We start from the raw sequence: 19,201 nt of genomic DNA on the forward strand, positions 1-19,201 counted from the left end.
TTAATATCTCCCAAACTGTCTAGAATCGCCCAAACCCTTTCTGGGTATTGGAGATCTCATATGCCTTAGCCTCACCACCAAATTTTGTGGCTAGAACACATCCGATGCTACCCCAAATCAACATAAATCACCATGAAAAGAGATAAAAAGAAAAAATCAAGAACAAAGTCCCCAAGAAAATCGCTCAACTCATCCATCCATAGCCAAATTGTAAGAGAGAAAAGTCACAGAAATTTCAGATTTTCTAAGGAATTTCTACCCCACTGCAACCATGAAAAAATGAGAGGAAGTGTGCCTCAATTATAGAGGAGGTGCTCCACTTCCTTTACAATTAAAATATTAAATTTTTAAGCTAAAATCCCCTATTCTACCCTATGGATGAGGCAAAAGTTCCTCTTCAACAATTGATTAATCTAAAATAATACAATCTAGGGGAAGTTGTGCCATGTACAAATAAAAGGGGCACAAGCCCTCAAAAATTGGCATGTTGCCGCAAAATCTAGCAGGCCTTGGAGAGGGAAACCCTACAAGGTATAAACTAGACCTACAAGCAACAATGGGGTAGTGTCCCACTGTCACCACAGCCAAAACCCCCTGCTCTTTATGGACTTTCACCGATGGGAAGAGTCTCGGTAGGAAAGAGATCACTTACAATAGGTATTCTTGGGTTAAGGTATGAAATGATCTCGCCAAGAAGTCTTCAAGAAAGACATAATTTTGGTCCAAGGCTTCACAAGGAAGCAATTCGCTTTCTATGAAGAATCCTAGAAACAAGGGCTCAAGACCTAGGGTTTAATTGATTTGACGAGTGTTGAGTAACTCAAGGTCAAAGAAAGAAGAAAAGGTTTATTACAATGTATGTTAGCCAATCCAAGTCTCATGAAACCTTCAATAAAGTCCTTAAGTTGAGGGAAGAAAAGAAGGTTTTCCCTCTTCAGAAAAACACCTAGGGCAAGAGAATTTATGGATGAAATTGACGTGGATGCCCACCAAATTGATAGGTTTTGTGGAAAACCCTACCTACTTGATGTTTAGGCTTTCCAACCACCAATATTCTCCCTCCCTAGAAATTCACACCAACCCTTAGATCGCTTCTCTAGCCTTAAAAGGACCGAATTTGAAAGAGAGAGAAGATGGATAAAATATGAGATTGATCACCAACAAGTTGGACTAGTTCCTTGTTCCTTGGGAGAATGGAGTCTAAGATGATTTAGGTTAGCTAAACTTGTTTTCAAGGAGTCTGAAATTTGATGCCGTAGCAAACAAATTTCAAACATTTACCTACTGAATGAAAAATGGATTTTTATGGGAGAGCTACAATGAGTTCGACACTAGGAATATTCAATACTTACCACTTTCCATCTTACATTACAAACCCTTATTGCACCTCCTTTCTTCAGGTTAACAGACTAGTGGTTCATTAGGATTTGTCATCCACACATCCTCATACTTTGGGTAGGGCCTGGAAATGCATCATAGGAGGTTGATGCAACTAAAATAAAAAGAAAGAGCACATGATGGCCACAAGAAAAACAAAATAAAATCAAAATGCAAAAGATGGTCGAGACTTACAAATTAGCATGTGGGCAAAAGCCAAGCATGAGCTCTACCTCTATCATATGGCCATCACCCGATTCTTGGGCTAATGTTTCCATATCTTGTTGATTTGGGGTAGCGTCGGATGTGCTCTAGCCACGAAATTTGGTGGAAAGCTTAGGGCACATGAGATCTCCAATACCCAGAAAGCATTTGGGCAGATTCTAAACAGTTTGGGAGATATTAAATAATTAATATTTTTAATGGAGTCCCTAAGTCTAAACTTAGGAAATTAAATATTAATATGAATTAATATAAAGCTGTGTTAGAATGGTCCAAAAGACATGGATCAAGTCAGATCTAATCTTAGCCGTCGATTACAAACTTAATCTCATTCATTGATTTGTCACCGAGAAAAGTATAATAGGAGGCTTGAGGGTCACTTGGAGAACACACCAGAGCGATCAGTCATTCCATTCTCTAGAGTGGGGTTTGCTATGAGAGATAGAATCAGTGGTCAGTTGCAGCAAGGGGCAATGAGTACAAGGCAGAGACACAGGGACAGTGACGAGAGACCAACGCAGAAGCAGAGAGAGGCAGGCGCAGAGCTTCAGTAGGCTGACGCAGAGGCCAGCGGGGCTAACGCTGGGCTTCAGATTTTGCTGGAGAGGGGTTTCGTGGAGCAGGCTTTCTGAATAACTGTTTCCGAAGAGAGGTATTGCTGCGAGATTTTTTATCTCTGTTGGGTTAGCTAGTTTGGCACCCAGTGTACTCAGAAAAGAGCTGCTTAATAATAAAACCCTCCGATAGCTGCACTGGTTTTCCCGCATTGGGTTTTTCCAAGGACATTAGTCCAAAAATAATGGTATCATTGTGTGCTTGTTTATGTTTCCTTCAGTTGATGATCTCTAATATGTTGAGCATGCACTTGTATTTATTTTCAATATTTACATGGTAAATAACTTGTTAATTAATAGAATAAGTAGGTAGAAATAAATCAGTAAAGTGCATGGAGGGTTTCTAACTGGTAAAATTAGAAACTTCAACATGGTATCAGAGGGTAGTTGCAGATCACAGGAGAATTGAGGACATCAGCAGAGCAGAGCAGCAGCAAAAAACAATTGTCCCGAGTGACAGAAGTTGTTCCTAGCGGCAACGCAGCAAGGAAGGAGTGACGCAATGCCTACGTCACCAAGTTCGAGCCAAGAAGAGGTTGCGCAAAGGCTAAAGGAGGCAAAGACAGGCTCATGCAAAGCCACGCAGAGGCCAGGAGGGCTGACACAATTCGCTAAGGGAGCTAGTTTGTCGGTGTCGGGACTGCGCAAAGCCTAGGAGCTCTCACCTTCAGGTTGCTAGGGTTTAGGAGGTTGTGAATAAGTTGCAGAGTGGAGTTGGTGGGGTACTGTAGTCAGAACAATACCTAAAAAGGCAAGGCCAAGGAGGAGGGAGTTGCTATCGAGGGTTTCTAGCCGAGAAATCCGGATCAGTGGTGTAGTTGCACAAACGATCAGAGTAAGGGGCATCCCGAGTCCCGACATTCGCAGAAGGGTTTCCAGGAGGGAAATCAAGCCTCAGAGGGAGTCACATCGAGAACTTCCAGGAGGGGAGTAGAAGAGCAACATGGCACTACACAGAGTAAGAGACCAGGACAGACTGGACGGAGCCTCAAACTTCGCAGTCTGGAAGGCCAGAATCTAATCCGTACTTGACAGAAATCGTATCCAGCACTTCGCCTTAATGACATTAGCAATTCCAGTTGACCCAGCTGATAACGACAAGTACGAGGAGGCAATGGCGAGGGCCAAGAGCATCATCCTTGACGGGATCAAGGACCATGTAGTACCACACATTGCCGAGAAGGAAACAGCAAATGAGATGTGGGAGGCCCTAAAGAAATTGTACAAGCATACTTTTGTGCAGAGAAGAATGTTATTAGAAAACCAGTTGCAGTCATACCAGATGAAGAAGGGAGAACCGATCGACACCTCCCTCTGTCGACTGAATGAGATCCAGGATCAACTGACTTCCATAGGGGCCACGCCGAATTAGGAATTGATGGTGAGAACAGCCCTGAACCTAGTCTCAGAAAACTGGGAGGTATTTGTCCAGAGTATACTGGGCAGAGCAACCCTTCCACATTGGTAGGAAATGTGGGCAGCTCGTCGCCAAGAAGAGATCAGAAGGCTAAGAAAGGCGGGAAGCAGCAGAAAGCGGATCAAAGTCAAGGAGGAGGAGGATGTTGCCCTAGCATCTGAGGGAAAGCAAGAGAAATGGAAGAAGGACCTCTCCAAGATCAAATGCTTCCACTATGGGGAGCTAGGTCATTATGCGACCCATTGTCCAAGGAAGAAGAGTAAGGGAGAGGCCTCCAAGACCAAGGCAGTGCCAGCAAGGGCAGAGAAGGAAGTGGAGATAGAAGATGACTGTGCCATGAGTGCACACACATCGCTTGAGCAGAAGTGGAGAGACATCGACCTATAGTCAGACAAACTACAGGCGATGAGGGGTAGAATCCTCAAGGTACCCAGCCTCTTGCATTAGACCATGCTACGAGAGCCCCAAAGAGGAGTAGCAGGACAAGCAGATGTGGATGAAGCGGCAAAGAGGTACAGTGCAGAATTCCCAGGATAGCGCGAGGCTAGCAGGTTGCAACAGTGCGAAAGGCACGGGAGTGTTGCACCAATGCAGGATGGCACAAAGAGGTGTGCAACGGTGCCAGATGCAGGGAGTTGTTGCAGCAGCGCAGAGGTCAGAGAGGGAGCACTTTTCAGCGGCAGAGAGAGCTTCAGCATCAGGAGTACTCTAGCCTAACAGAGAGGTCAGAGTTGGGAGATCAGTTACTTACTTCTCAGTAACTGAGTTGCAGTGCAACAGTTAGCAATGGTAGTGCTATGGGCAACACGATGCAGCATGATGAGAGGAGATGCAGTGCAGACGCAACAATGGCAGTGGCAGGGCCATGGGCAGCAGCACGAATGCAGAGGGAGCTGTCGTACAGATGCAACAATGGCAGTGGCAGAGCTATGGGTAGCAGTACAGGATGCAGCAGTGCAGAGGATGATGGACAGCAAACCTAGCATCAGCACAGGGACCGATGCCGGATGATCAGGGTAATACTCAATGAGGAGTATTGCTAGAGCACAGTCCTCGCTAAGAGGGAGTGTTGATTTGGGGTAGCATCGGATGTGCTCTAGCCACGAAATTTGGTGGAGAGGTTAGGGCACATGAGATCTCCAATACCCAAAAAGGGTTTGGGCAGATTCTAAACAGTTTGGGAGATATTAAAATAATTAATATTTTGAATGGAGTCACTTAGGGAAATTAAAATATTAATGTGAATTAATATAAAACTGTGTTAGAATGGTCCAAAAGACATGGATCAAGCCAGATCTAATCTTAGCCGTCGATTAGGGACTTAATCTTGGTCGTTGATTTGTCAACGAGAAAAGTATAAGAGGAGGCTTGAGGGTCACTTGGAGAACACACCAGAGTGATCAGTCATTCTATTCTCTAGAGTGGGGTTTTCTAAGAGAGATAGAATCAATAATCAGTTGCAGCAAGGGGCAGTGAGTATGAGGTGGAGAGGCAGGTACAATGCCAAGAGATTAGCGTAGAAGCAGAGAGAGGCAGATGCAGAGCCAGAGGGAGCCACGCAGAGGCAGCAGAGACTGCGCAGAGCTAGAGGTAGAGAGCCAGAGAGGCTGCGCAGAGCCTCAGTAGGCTGACGCAGAGGGTTTCAAGCTGACGCAGAGGCCAGCAATGCTAACGCTAGGCTTCAGATTATGCTAAAGAGGGGTTTCACGGAGTAGGATTTCCGAATACCTATTTCCGAAGAGAGGTATTGTTGCCAAATTTTTTATCTCTGTCGGGTTAGCCAGTTTGGCACCCAGAGTACTCAGAAAAGAGCTACTTAATAATAAAACCCTCAGATAGTTGCACCGGTTTTCTCGCATTGGGTTTTCCGGGGACATTAGTCCAAAAATAACGGTGTCATTTGTGTGCTTGTTTCTATTTCCTTCAGTTGATGATTTGTAATATGGTGAGCATGTACTTGTATTTATTTTCAGTGTTTACATGGTAAATAACTTGTTAATTAACAGAACAAGTAGGTAGGAATAAATCAGTAAAGTGCATGGACGATTTCTAACTGGTAGACTTAGAAACTTCAACATATCTCATAGAAGACAAGGAAACCTTGCATGTCCCAACCCATGGTGGGCAATGAACTGCCCCATCCTAAAGGGGGTAATAACTGTTATACATCATACAAAGCAAGCTCTCATTCCTCGAGCTACAAGCAATAATACAAAGAAAAAATCTAGAAAAAGTAAAAGACAATATAGAGGGGTGGAAAAACAAAGACTAAGGTAACTCAGGCACCCACGATTGCTCCCTCCTCACATATATACACCCACAATGAGGTATAGTCGATCCCTTTGACAATGGTACTTGACCATGGAATTCTTTCTTCTTCGTTCCATCATTATTCAAATGGAACCTATCAAATGAAGGGTGCACCAAGGACATGTCACTTCCCTTTGGGGGCTGGAACATCTAATAGGGTCGTCTATTAACCATTCCTACCTAGGGAAGTAACACCATCACATGACTAAGGCCCCTGTTGATTTGGGGTAGCATCGGATGTGGTCTAGCCACGAAATTTGGTGGAGAGGTTGGGGCACATGAGATCTCCAATACCTAGAAAGGGTTTGGGCAGATTCTAAACAGATCAGGAAATATTAAAATAATAAATATTTTTAATGGAGTCCCTAAGTCTAAACTTAGGGAAAATAAAATATTAATGTGTATTAATATGAATCTGTGTTAGTGTTATGAAACCAGCTCACAAAAAGATAGAAAAGAGAGATCCACGCCTTAGAATTCAGCCTCTTCGAGGGGGCAACCTCCTTTACATTACATAAATGAACAATTCTTGGATGATACAAATGAAAATACCTCCTTTCTATATATAGGAGTCTAAGTGGTCCCAATACAATCAAAGCCTACATAACAATAATATTGTAGGGCACAACAATAACAATAGTGGGCTTCTATGTGGCACAATAGTAACAATATGGGCACTACATGGGTACATCAATATAAATAAGGGGTATAACTACAATAGTAATGGGGTAATCACTAGTATTATAGGGACCCAACATGCCCCTCTCCTTCAAAAAAGTGTTGTCCTCAACGCTTGAGTAGTTCAGGATACTTCTGCATAAAATTCTCGTCCTCCCATGTGGAATCTTCAGCGGATAAGTTCTTCCACTTGATAAGGTACTCTGAAATTGATCGATTTCGTAGCTGTCGAGTTCTTGTTTCTATAACTGCTTCCGGTTCCAATATAATTTTTCCTTCTTCGTCAAGTTCTGGCAATATTGTTTGAACTGGGAGCTTGTCGCCTATAACCTTCTTTAAGCATGAAACATGGAAAACTGGGTGCAATCGAGAAGCTGCAGGAAGCTCCAATTTGTATGCCATAGTACCAATCTTTTGCAACACCTTGTACGGACCATAATACTTTGGTGATAATTTATTATCCTTCTTAGCTTGCTTGAGGGACATTTGCTTATATGGTTGTAGCCGTAGGAATACCCAATCACCTACATCAAAACTTCTTTCACTGCGATGCTGATCTGCCTGTTGTTTCATTCTATTCTGTGCCAACACAAGGTTATCCTTTAAGAGTTGGAGGACTTGTTGTTGATGTTCGATGTGATGTTCCACTGCCTGAACCTTAGAATTTTCTCTTAAATATGATGTGATGGATGGTGGTTGATACCCATAAAGTGCCATAAATGGGGTCATTTTTGTTGCTGTATGAAAGGAAGTGTTATACCACCATTCAGCCAGAGGCAACCATTTGACCCATTGTGTCTGTTTATCAGATACAAAGCAACGAAGGTATCCTTCCAAACATTTGTTTACTATCTCAGTTTGCCCATCAGATTGAGGATGATAAGATGAGCTATGAGCTAACTGAGTACCAAGACAAGAAAATAATTCTGTCCAAAAATTTCCAGTGAAAATGGGATCTCTGTCACTTACAATAATCTTTGGGTTTCCATGTAGCTTTTGAATTGTTTCCATAAATGCAGTAGAAACTGTACTGGCTTTAAATGGATGTGATAATGCACAAAAGTGTGCATACTTGGTAAGTCTGTCAACTACCACCATGATGACACTCTTTCCCTCAGACTTGGGTAAACCTGTGATAAAATCCATTGATACCTCCTCCCAACGTTGGCTTGGAATGGGTAAAGGTTGTAATAGACCCGGTGTCTTAATTGTTTCAACTTTATTTTGCTGGCAAACCAAACATTCTGCCACAAACTTATGAATATCTGATTTAAGGCCATCCCAAAAAAATTCCTTCTTAACCCTGTGGTAAGTTTTTAAAAATCCTGAGTGCCCTCCTAAGGGAGAAGTGTGCAATTCCATAAGAATCTTTTGTTTTAGCTGGGAATTCTTACAGAGGTATAAGCGATCTTTGTACCATAACGAATCATTTTTCCAGCTAAATGTATCAGACGTACTGGAATCTTGTTGTAGCTTTCGAATAAGTGCCCACACTTCTTCGTCATTCTTCCATTCCTCCCTTGCTTCATTTATCCAATCTGGTTGGATGATAGAAATAGCGCACAACAATGCTTCCACATCCTCATCCTTCCTTGAGAGTGCATCTGCCACCACATTTTGCTTCCCCTTTTTGTAGATGATTTCAAAGTCATAACCCAACATCTTTGTGACCCACTTTTGTTGCTCTTCAGAGGATAATCTTTGCTCTAAAAAGTATTTAAGGCTATCATGATCTGTTTTTACCTTGAAGTGTCTTCCCATTAGGTAGGGTCGCCATTTCTTAAGTGCATGGAGTATTGCCAACATTTCCTTCTCATAAATAGCTTTTCTTAGAAACTTTCCCTTGATTGGACGACTTTCAAAGGCAATGGGTCTTTCATCTTGCATTAGAACAGCACCAATTCCATTTCCTGAAGCATCACATTCCACAGTAAAGGTTTTTGTGAAGTCCGGTGTAGCTAAGACCGGTGCTTGGCACATGGCCTCTTTAAGATGTTCAAAGGCCTTTGTTGCTTCCGGAGTCCATGAAAATGCATCTTTCTTCAATAATGTCGTTAGAGGTGCTGCTATTCTCCCATAATTCTTAACAAACTTGCGATAATACCCTGTCAACCCAAGAAATCCGCGCAAATGCTTTATGGATGTGGGGATTTTCCATTCCTTAATGGCTTTAATTTTGGTAGGGTCTACCTTAACTCCTTCATGAGATACAATATGACCCAAATATTCCACCTCCTGGACTCCAAAGAAACATTTGGATCTTTTGGCATATAATTGTTTCTCTTGCAATAGTTGTAGCACCCTGTCGACATGTTCAACATGATCCTTCCAAGACTTGCTGTAGATAAGTATATCATCAAAAAATACTAACACAAATTTTTTAAGGAATGGTTTGAAAATTGAATTCATCAAACCTTGAAATGTTGAAGGTGCATTGGTAAGGCCAAAAGGCATGACCAAAAATTCATAATGACCCTCATGAGTTCTAAATGCCGTTTTCGGAATGTCTTCAATCTTCATTCTGATTTGATGATATCCTGAACGAAGATCCAACTTGGTGAAGTAAATTGATCCATGCAGTTCATCCAGTAATTCATCAATGACAGGAATGGGAAACTTATCTTTAATAGTGAGCTTGTTGAGCTCCCTATAATCCGGACACATGCGCCATGATCCATCCTTCTTGTGCACCAATACTACTGGAGCAGAGAAAGAACTTTGACTCGGTTGAATTATACCAGCCTCTAGCATTTCTGCAACCATACGTTCAATTTCACTTTTTTGGACGTAGGGATATCTGTACGGCCTGATGTTTGGAGGAACACTTCCTGGAATCAGATGAATAGCATGATCATGATCACGCATAGGTGGGAGACCTTTGGGAGTCTCAAATACCTTGGAATGATTGTCCAGGACTTTTTGGAGATCTGGAGAAATAGATGATTCTAATGTGGAAACATCTAGCGAACATAATTGTGCAATTACACCCTTTGCTCTTTTTTTAGAAGCTTTGTCATACCTTAGAGCTGATTATCTTTCCTGGTTTCCCTGCAATACCCCTTAATTCAACTTCCTTTCCTTCCACAAAAAATTTCATGAAAAGTTCTTGAAAATTAAAAGCTATTGTACCCAAGGATTGTAGCCATTGAACTCCTAGTACAACATCAGCACCTCCCATTGGAATGGAAAGCATTGGGCTAGTCAATACATATTCTCCCATGGATAGCTTGATATTATGGCACTTTCCAGAGCAATTTATTGTTTCTCCATTTGCAATCATCACTTGACACTCTGGTGCTGGATATAGGAAGCAATTCAATTCTTTTGCTACCCTACAATGAATAAAATTGTGGGTGCTTCCTGAATCAATCAACACTATCACCTTTTTCTTCTTGTTGTCCTTCTATCTTGATGGTTTGAGGAGTGGTAATTCCCACCAATGCATTACAAGATATGGTCGGATTTATTTGTTCTTCATATAGGCTTTGTTCCTGGAATATATCCTCTTCTTTTGACCTTTCTTGCTCCTTTTCTTCTTCCTCTTCACAATCTATGTAGAATAATTTCTTCTCAGCACACTTATGACCTTTTGTGTATTTGCTATCACAATTGTAACAAAGCCCTTTTGCTCTTTTTTCTTCCAATTGTTGCGGTGTCAACCTTGTAGGTTGTGGAAGACTATGGGCAACAACACTTCCATCTTTATAGTTGTGAATGGTATGCTTCCTAGTTGCCATAATTTTGCTTTCCATTTTTCTTGCTAACCTGAATGCCTTCTCTAATGAATCAGGTTCCCAAAGGCGCACATCATGTTGGATATTATCCTTTAAAGACCCTATGAACACATCAATCCTATGCTCCTCTGGAATATCTTTTATCCTTATGTTCAATTTTTGGAACTCCTCAATGTGCTCCATTATTGAACCCTTTTGTTTGAGACTCATCAATTGGCTAAAAAAAGTGTTGCTTTTTGTATCCTCATAATGTGCTATCAATTCTTCCGTAAAAATTGCCCAAGTGATAAATTGTTTACGAGAACAAAGCCATTGATACCATACAAACTGATTTGGTTCCAAATATAAAGTTGCCATACGTACCTTTTGTGTGTTTTGCACATTATTGAGATCGAAGAATTGCTCCATCTGTAATATCCATGTGGCGGGATCCTTGCCATCAAACTTCCTCATATCGATTTTTGGAACATGATGAGTCTTCGATCCAACATTAGCGTCTATGGTATCATGATTAACATTTCTTTTGTTCTCATCATGAGTTTCCTTTACTACCTTTTCACCATTAGTGACACTTTCTTGTAGCAACTTCTTCAATTCTTCCATATCTGTCTTCAAATCTATCTTCAAATCTGCCATGTCTCTCTTCAAATCTGTCTTCAAATCTATCTTCAAATCTGCCATGTCTCTCTTCAAATCTGTCTTTGAATCATCCATCTTAGCTTCCATGCCCTTTATCTTAGATTCCACGCCACTTATCTTAGCTTCTGTTAGCTTTTGTGAGCGTGACATTTGTTGCACTTGTTCTTGTAATTTTGATATATCACGTAGCATTTCTTCTTCTTCTTCATGAGTCATGCTAGAGCTTTCAGGTTCCTTACTAGGTGTTTGCATTTTCTTTCCTCGGGGCATCAGTTACCGATAATAATTCTTTACTATGCCGTTTGAATTCCGTTAAACCAAGCTTACACAAAAATTTTAAAAAAAAACTACACACCTTTTTTTTACTTTATAGAAGCCTGATATTGAATCTGATGTGTCTCTGTAATTTCGAATCATCCAGTTCTGAAATTGCTACCTGCAGTAGCCTTCTGCGTCCTCTTTCCAATGCCACAAGTCTGAGCCAAATTGGATTTTCCAAGGAAGAGTTATGTGAAATCTCCCACAGTGACTTGCTTTTAGACTGGTTCAGTAGAGCGAACTTGTACGACGTGCCACGAGCCACTGTTTCAACCTTTGAATCTAAAACACACATACAAGAAACTACAGTCCGTCGTCTTTCTGTACCTTTTTACGAAATTTCAATCCGATCCTCAGAGAGAGAGTTATGACGATTTTCCCCAGGTCACCTGTTTTGAATGTAATTCAGGAGTCTGCAAAAAGGCCAACTTCCTTAGATCATATCTCCGAAAATATCGCGCAAAAATCTCTGAAATTCGGAGCCAAGGTTCAGCGCCAATTCTTCTCAAATGGGTTTTTTTTGCGACTTCTGAAACGTCACAGAAAAAAAGTTATAGCGAAAATGCCACGATGACCTGTTTGGAGCAGCGAAACCCTAGAATCCAAAGCTCTGATACCAAATGTTATGAAACCAGCTCACAAAAAGATAGAAAAGAGAGATTCACGCCTTAGAATTCAGCCTCTTCGAGGGGGCAACCTCCTTTACATTACATAAATGAACAATTCTTGGATGATACAAATGAAAATACCTCCTTTCTATATATAGGAGTCTAAGTGGTCCCAATACAATCAAAGCCTACATAACAATAATATTGTAGGGCACAACAATAACAATAGTGGGCTTCTATGTGGCACAATAGTAACAATATGGGCACTACATGGGTACATCAATATAAATAAGGGGTATAACTACAATAGTAATGGGGTAATCACTAGTATTATAGGGACCCAACAGTTAGAGTGGTCCAAAAGACATGAATCAAGCCAGATTTAATCTTAGTCATTGATTAGGGACTTAATCTCGGCCGTTGAGATGTCAACAGGAAAAGTATAAGAGGAGGCTTGAGGGTCACTTGGAGAACACACCAGATGATCAGTCATTCTATTCTCTAGAGCGGGGTTTGCTAAGAGAGATAAAATCAGTGATCGGGAGAGCAATTGAGGGGCATTGAGTACAGAGAAACAGAGAAGGCAGAGATTGTGCTGAGAGAGCAGCGCAGCAGCCAAGGAGGGTGACGCAGAGCCAGCAAGGGCTCACGCAGGGCCACGCAAAGGTAGCCAAGTGTTGCACAGAGCACCAAAGGGGCTAGCGTAGCTAACGTAAAGGCTCCCAGAGCTGACGCGGGGCCTCCTACGGCTGACGCAGGCCAAGGAAGGCTAACGTAGGGCCAGCGTTGGGCTAGGAGAGGCTGACACAGTCTAGATTGGGCAGACGCTAGGGTTGCAGAGCAATTTTGTGCTGAGGAACTACCGGAAGGATTTTCCGGGGTTTCAACCAGGAGATTTCTCTCAAACTATGAGGTATAGCTGCTAAGGAAATTCTCTGTTGGGTAGGCCAGTTTCAGCATCCAGGTTGTACTCTGTTATTGCTTAATAAGAAAACCCTCAGATCGTTGCACTGGTTTTCCCGCACTAGGATTTTCCGAGGACATTGGTCCAAAAATAATGGTGTCATGTGGTGTGTTTGTTCTTGTTTCTTTTAGTTGCTGATCTATAATATGTTGAGCATGCATTGGTGTTTATTTTCAGTATTTACTTTGTAAATAACTTGTTAAAGGAAAAATAACATGTAGGTCGAAATAAATCAGAAAAAAGTGCATGAAGGGTTTCTAAACTAAGTAAACTTAGAAACTTCAACAGCCCCAATTTTGGAAGAGAAGACACATATGAAGGGTCATTATGCCCATTTCTTTCAAGCTTGGTTCACTTAAATGCAATAGTGATTAATGTACCTAATGATGAAAGTTGCAACATTGGATATTGTGTAATTGGCAGGTGGTTCCATGTATAGGTCTAGGAACTTAACTGGAATCCAAGTCCTCCATAGGGATATATTGACCAGTGTGGAAAAAGTCGGGAAAAAATTGGGATTAAATCCCCAAAATGCGATTTTTTTGGCTGGCCAATTAAATCGACCGATTTTTTGCCGATTTTTTCCCAGTTGAAAAAATCGGGATTAAATCGAAAAAGTCAGGGTTAAATCAAGACTTTTTCCAAAAAATCATGAATGAGGTAGTTTCTTTAACGATTTTTTAATTTTTTTTTTTTTTTAAATCGGGATTTTATTGAAAAAGTCTGGATTTTTTTAAAAATGAATATTTTTGTATTTTTTTAATTTTGCCGACTTTTTCAAAAAACTCCCGACTTTAACAACTTTTCAACTTCTAGACCCTTGCCGATTTAATCCCGACTTCGACTTTTTCCACATTGATATTGACACCCACGGGTGATGCATTGAGAGCCATGGGACTCCTGACCGTTGTAGAGCATCTTTTGTATCCGTGGGCACCTTCAACACCCACAACGTCCCTGTATTTTTGCTTTAGTTGTTTCTATAAGAAGAGAAGAATTTTGACTGTGTTTTCCACTAAGAGAGGGGTTTTGCCCTAGCTGAGAGCCTGCATCTTGTGTTCATTGTTTTTGTGATCTTCATTGTTTTATGGTTTTGATAATTGTTTGACAAAAGAGAACATAATAACAAGAAGAATAAGTTAATATAATATCACAAGCAATTATCGAGTAAGAGAAATCACTGTAAGTGCTGCAATATAGATTTCTCAAAACATGGGCTACTTCTACACACCCAGATACTTAGGCCTGTGCAGAAGTACCCAAGCTACAAACATCAACAATTGCAATCAAGCAATTTACATTTGTCATATCACATTAAAAATGTACTTCAAATAGTCAAAATGTGGAGTTCAGGCAGACTTGGATCTAGAGATTAGTGGTTGCACTTGCATACATACAATGTATGTAAATACACACAAATAACAGCATTTTTTCATATATAGTATAGGTTGGCAATCAGCATGCAGAATCTTTCGATTGCTTTTGTAGGTGCTTTCTTGCATAAATGTGTGCTTGCTCACATGCATGTATAGTTGTTTTCATGTGAATGTTTGTGTATTCACCAATCAATCAATCTATAAAAACCTTTCCCATACATGTATATAAAATGATGGTATGCAAATAAGTGAAAAAATAATAAATTACATTTTTTTCTACGATATAAATCAAGAATGTTGTTGTGGATAATGGCAATAGCATATGTAAGGTGTAAACATAATCATGTGCTAGTATACTGTGTGTATGTGTGTGTGTACACATTTACACTCACGCTTGGTTTCCATATGCAGTTTTAAAAAACATTGGCAGACATCAACCCATACAGCTTCCAATTTACACAACAAAGAAGATATAAAATTAACGAGCAGATAACAGTAACAGATCACACTTGAGGTAATGGAAGAAACGCAAGCTGCAATAGTATTACCAGTAAGCAAGGTCCTGGAAGATCAGCACTCTTGCGGAGAAGAGTCAAAAGTGATATCCCATGCTTTTCTGTACTGTCCTTCATTGGAAAGGAAATATTAGTACATTTCATCAATTCTAGACATTAGAAAACATCTATCTTCATGGTTTTCTAGAAATATCTCCACTTGGCTGTGGTTTACCTGTACAGCAATATCCACTGACAACCTCTGACCAAAGTGGGAAGGGATGCATGCACGAACTCACAAAGATCATCTGACAAAAATGAAGACTTGTCCGAAAGGTCAGGTATAGATGGTATCATCTTGTGGGAAAGATAGCATTGATCTAATGTATCAGATGTTTTCAAGTCAGTGTTAGTCTCACGCTGCCACTGATTACTCTTTCCATAAAACCCAGACTCTTCATCTCTTGTACCTTGAGGCTCATATTCCACCTTGTCTTCAAATAATCCATGTTCTCGAATTGATTGTCCATTTTGTCTTTTCCATTCAGTTGAAGCCCCCAAATTTGATGAAGAGGAGGCCTCATTTTCAACTCTCTGCGTTGCATTGTACTCGCTAGAACCAGGATTGGCTGTAGGGAGGAAGGAAAGAAGAAAACCAGATAAAGATGATGTATCAGGCCCGTAAGGTTCACTTTCTGAATCAGTGACACCCTGCAATTGTCACAATTTTGAATTTCCGTAACTTTTGTTAGATTGGTCTCATTATGCAAAATCACAGTTCCTAATGTGCACATAACATTGAAGATTAAACACTAATTACTTGCACATGCTTGCATTCCATTTCATACTCTTCAGTCCACACAAGTATGAGTTTGAAGGCTGTACTATTCTAGAACATGAAAGTTTTCATCACAAAAATACAGAAATATAGTATTTAACAAAAAAGTTACTAAATTTTTCGAATTCAATTTGTAGATTGGAAATCGGAGGGAAAAAGTAGGAAAAATAGCTGAATATGCAAATGATTTTTTTAGTAAAAGAATTTCAGGCTATGACACTGAGAGAACCACTTTCATCATGCACTTTAATTTTAATTGCGTATGCTCATATCATGATGTTCAACTTGTAGTAATACTGATTCACAAAGCAAGAACTAAGTCAAAACAAGATGAGAACATTCTAGATTATTGCACCAGTAGTATAGGTGAGAACACTGGTTCCATAAAACCAGCAATTTCAGAATAGCAGCCTTTTAAGATTTATCATGCTGCTTAGTCTTTCCTTCAGTAACTTCCATATTCCATGACAAATAATGTTTTGAAAGGCACTATTTATCTAATGTTAAGCCAATAGAGAGCACATCCGGATGGTAACTTGAAACTTAACAATCTCATTCCCCAAATATTAATGAAGGGTACAAACTCAATTGTTCCTAGAAAACCTCCCAGTCTTATTACCTTAGTGAACCTTATAAACCCAGTTGTTCCTTGAAACCCTCCTAAGACACTGTATACTGTATATTGTATATGCTATGTCAATCATGGATTCCCAAGTAGTGCCCCTTCCTAAAGCGATAGGCCATTAGAGGCGGTCCTGCTGGACTAGGATAGAAAATTAACCCCCCATTTAAGGTGAGGGAACAAGACTATGGCCAAGACCCTTCTTTCTTCCAAGTCACCCCATAATTCATGCAAAATGCCCAAAATACAAACAAGCATAAGCACCTGAATGCAAAATGAATAAAGTACCTTTTGACCAGAAGCCCACCTTCCAACATGTGATCCTAACAAATGGGCGAGGGGACATATGACTGATGCAGGTGGTGGAGATATGAATGGCACATCACATCGGCTACAAGGTGGCTCTCAAGGGCTATTGGCTGCCAGTTGGAAGAGATGAACACGAGAAAATTTTCTCCTAGGGGTCACCCACTTTTGGTGGGGTAACATTTGGCTTCAACAAGGACATGAGCTCACCGTAGAGCAGATGATCCATGTACTCGAACGAGGAGGTCGTGATGACTCCAGCAATCTCCTGGGACCGCAAACTTGTAACTTACACATCACAATACAACTATTTGGGAGCATGTGCATTGGCATACTTTAATCACCCATGTTTTTAATAAAAATAATAATCCATATAGAAAAGTAAATTTATACTAAGATGCAAGTCTAATCTAATGCAATCTCTTCTAGCATGAGAACATAATATGACATTGTTAGCTATGGAAACATAATATGCAATGCACCTACACTAACATGCATGACATGTAATACCATGTCCCTTCAAGAAAAAACTCTTTCAAGAGTTTCCCATTCACAGGGAGGGGAACGGTTCTCCAGCAAGGGTTTCGAGATGATAGGCGTTTATATCGACTATGTCATATATTCTATAGGAACCAATCCATAAGTTGTCAAGCTTCTTTTGCATGTCGGGCTTTTCTCTCGTGTTGTCCCATAAGAGGACGAGGGTCCCGGGCTCAAAGGTTCTAATCCGGATATGTCTCTTTCATCTTCTCTTGGATCTAGGCCAATTGGTCGATGACCTTCCTAGAACCTCATCAGCCTCTATAATTTAGTCAATTCGTGCTTGTATGGCATCTTGTTGGTCAAGGAATGCCTTTAAGTATTCTAGCACCGACATCTTCAATTGGACATGTAATTTTGCCTCAACTCCATAAACCAACTAAAATGGGCTATATCCAGTGGAAGCCTTAATAGTAGTGCGGTCAGCCCATAGAGCATGTTGGACACCTAATGCACTAAGGGTTGGTGTGGTGGAATGTGAACAGTCACTGGAGTCCAAGAGACCTCGGAATATGAAACCAACGGTCATAAACTATGAAAATTTCCTTGAAATGAAACAACTAGAAATATTTCTTCTAACTGATAAATTATGCATTTTATTTTGTTTACGGCAAAATAATGAAATATTCACACTACAATTTCTTCACCAAACAAAATACTGTGGAAGCAAAAATAAAAACTGAGAAATACTAGCACACACACAAAAAATTTAACACTGTTATTTTTGGACAAATGTCCCCAGAAAAACCCAAAGTGGGAAAATCGGTGCAGCAGTGAGGGTTTTTATTATTATGCAGCAACAGAATTCTGAGTAGAATAAAATGTCGCCAAACTGGTGATTCTATCTGAGAGAAATAATGGCAAAAATATCTGAGGGAATTTTACCCTTGCTCCAAGAATTTTTGGCTCTGTTTGACCTATGAAAATCAAATCTTCCCAACCCTTTGCACAGGCTCTGTGTCACCTCTACGCAGACCCTCTCAAGCTCAACCCGAAACTATTGCTAATCAAGCTATCCTACCTGTTGCTGACTAGGAAAATGTCTCTCTGACACTCTGGAGAACCCTCCCGGCCTTTGGAATTGGAAACGAACTTCCCTTCAGCCAAATCAAATTGCCTATCTTGAGGCTCTACTAGCCTCCTGGAGAATAATTTCAGTCTCCTCTTTCTGACTCTCCAAAACTGGAAACTCCTCTGGAATACTGCTCTTCTGCTCCTCTACCACTTGCTACTCACCCATTGGATCAATCTCCACTGCTGAATCACTCCTGCTACTGGGAATTCAAACTTCCTAGGAAACTGAGTATTTGCACTAGTGTGTTCTCCATCTACCTATCGACCTCTTCTTATAATCTCTAGTTAGGACTCCAACGACCAAGATTAAAACATAATCGATGGTTGAGATCATCTCTAAGTTGATTAGTGTGAGTTTTTAGAGAATTCTCACCTTCGTCAATTAATTGTTATTAATTAACCATTTTTCCTAAGTTAGACTTGGGAAATTTTTAATTATGATCAATTAATTTAATTGATCCATCTCTAGGTGGAATTTCCAAAACGATTTTTGGGTTTTGGAGAACTCCTATGTTTTAGCATCTCTACAAAGTCTCGAGACTAGAACACGATTTAATGCTACAAAAACTAACACACCCTCTTAGTGAGGAAGGTTTTCTAGTGTTTCACTGCTACAACACCCTATCACTGCATCATCCTCCCATACACTACGTTGATGTTTGACAACTATAGCTCCCTACTACTATCCAACAAATACTACGCTAACTCTGATTCATCTGGCACTGACTGTAGTTGAACCAAACTGTTACATTTGTGTTGCTGCTAACACTGCACCGTACATCCTCCACTGCCGCTAACTCTGCATCTGCACTTCAACTCAACTAACAATTCCTCTCACTATTGTTGTTGCTACTGCAACTGAGAAGCATCCAAAATACTGAACCAATTGTGTCTCTATGCTGCAACTATCTCCTGAGTCTTTGATTGCTACTAGCCTCTGCACTGTCCATTGATTAGGAAATTTTTAATTATGATCAATTAATTTAATTGATCCATCTCCAGGTGGAATTTCCAAAAACTATTTATGGGTTTTGGAGAACTCCTATGTTTTAGGATCTCTACAAAGTCTC

The 19,201-nt window shown here is 40.5% G+C and overlaps 1 protein-coding gene across 4 annotated transcripts in view; it reads right to left on the reverse strand.

The window, feature by feature from the left end:
- LOC149227762 (TLD-domain containing nucleolar protein) overlaps positions 1-19,201 on the reverse strand; it is a 167,959-nt gene that overhangs the window by 95,321 nt on the left and 53,437 nt on the right. For 3 of the 4 annotated variants that reach the window (XM_089377916.1, XM_089377919.1, XM_089377917.1), the window contains exons 2-3: positions 14,987-15,462; positions 14,806-14,878 (exon numbers count right to left, since the gene is read on the reverse strand). In XM_089377916.1, the coding sequence (XP_089234042.1) occupies positions 14,806-14,878; positions 14,987-15,462 (549 nt within the window). The remainder of the gene's footprint in view (positions 1-14,805; positions 14,879-14,986; positions 15,463-19,201) is intronic. The other variant, XM_089377918.1, reaches the window with a different exon arrangement.

This window comes from Pinus tabuliformis, chromosome J (genome assembly GCF_031772625.1).
Source record: "Pinus tabuliformis cultivar Carrire ecotype Pingquan chromosome J, CPIR1, whole genome shotgun sequence".
In the NCBI taxonomy this organism is placed as follows: Eukaryota; Viridiplantae; Streptophyta; class Pinopsida; order Pinales; family Pinaceae; genus Pinus; species Pinus tabuliformis.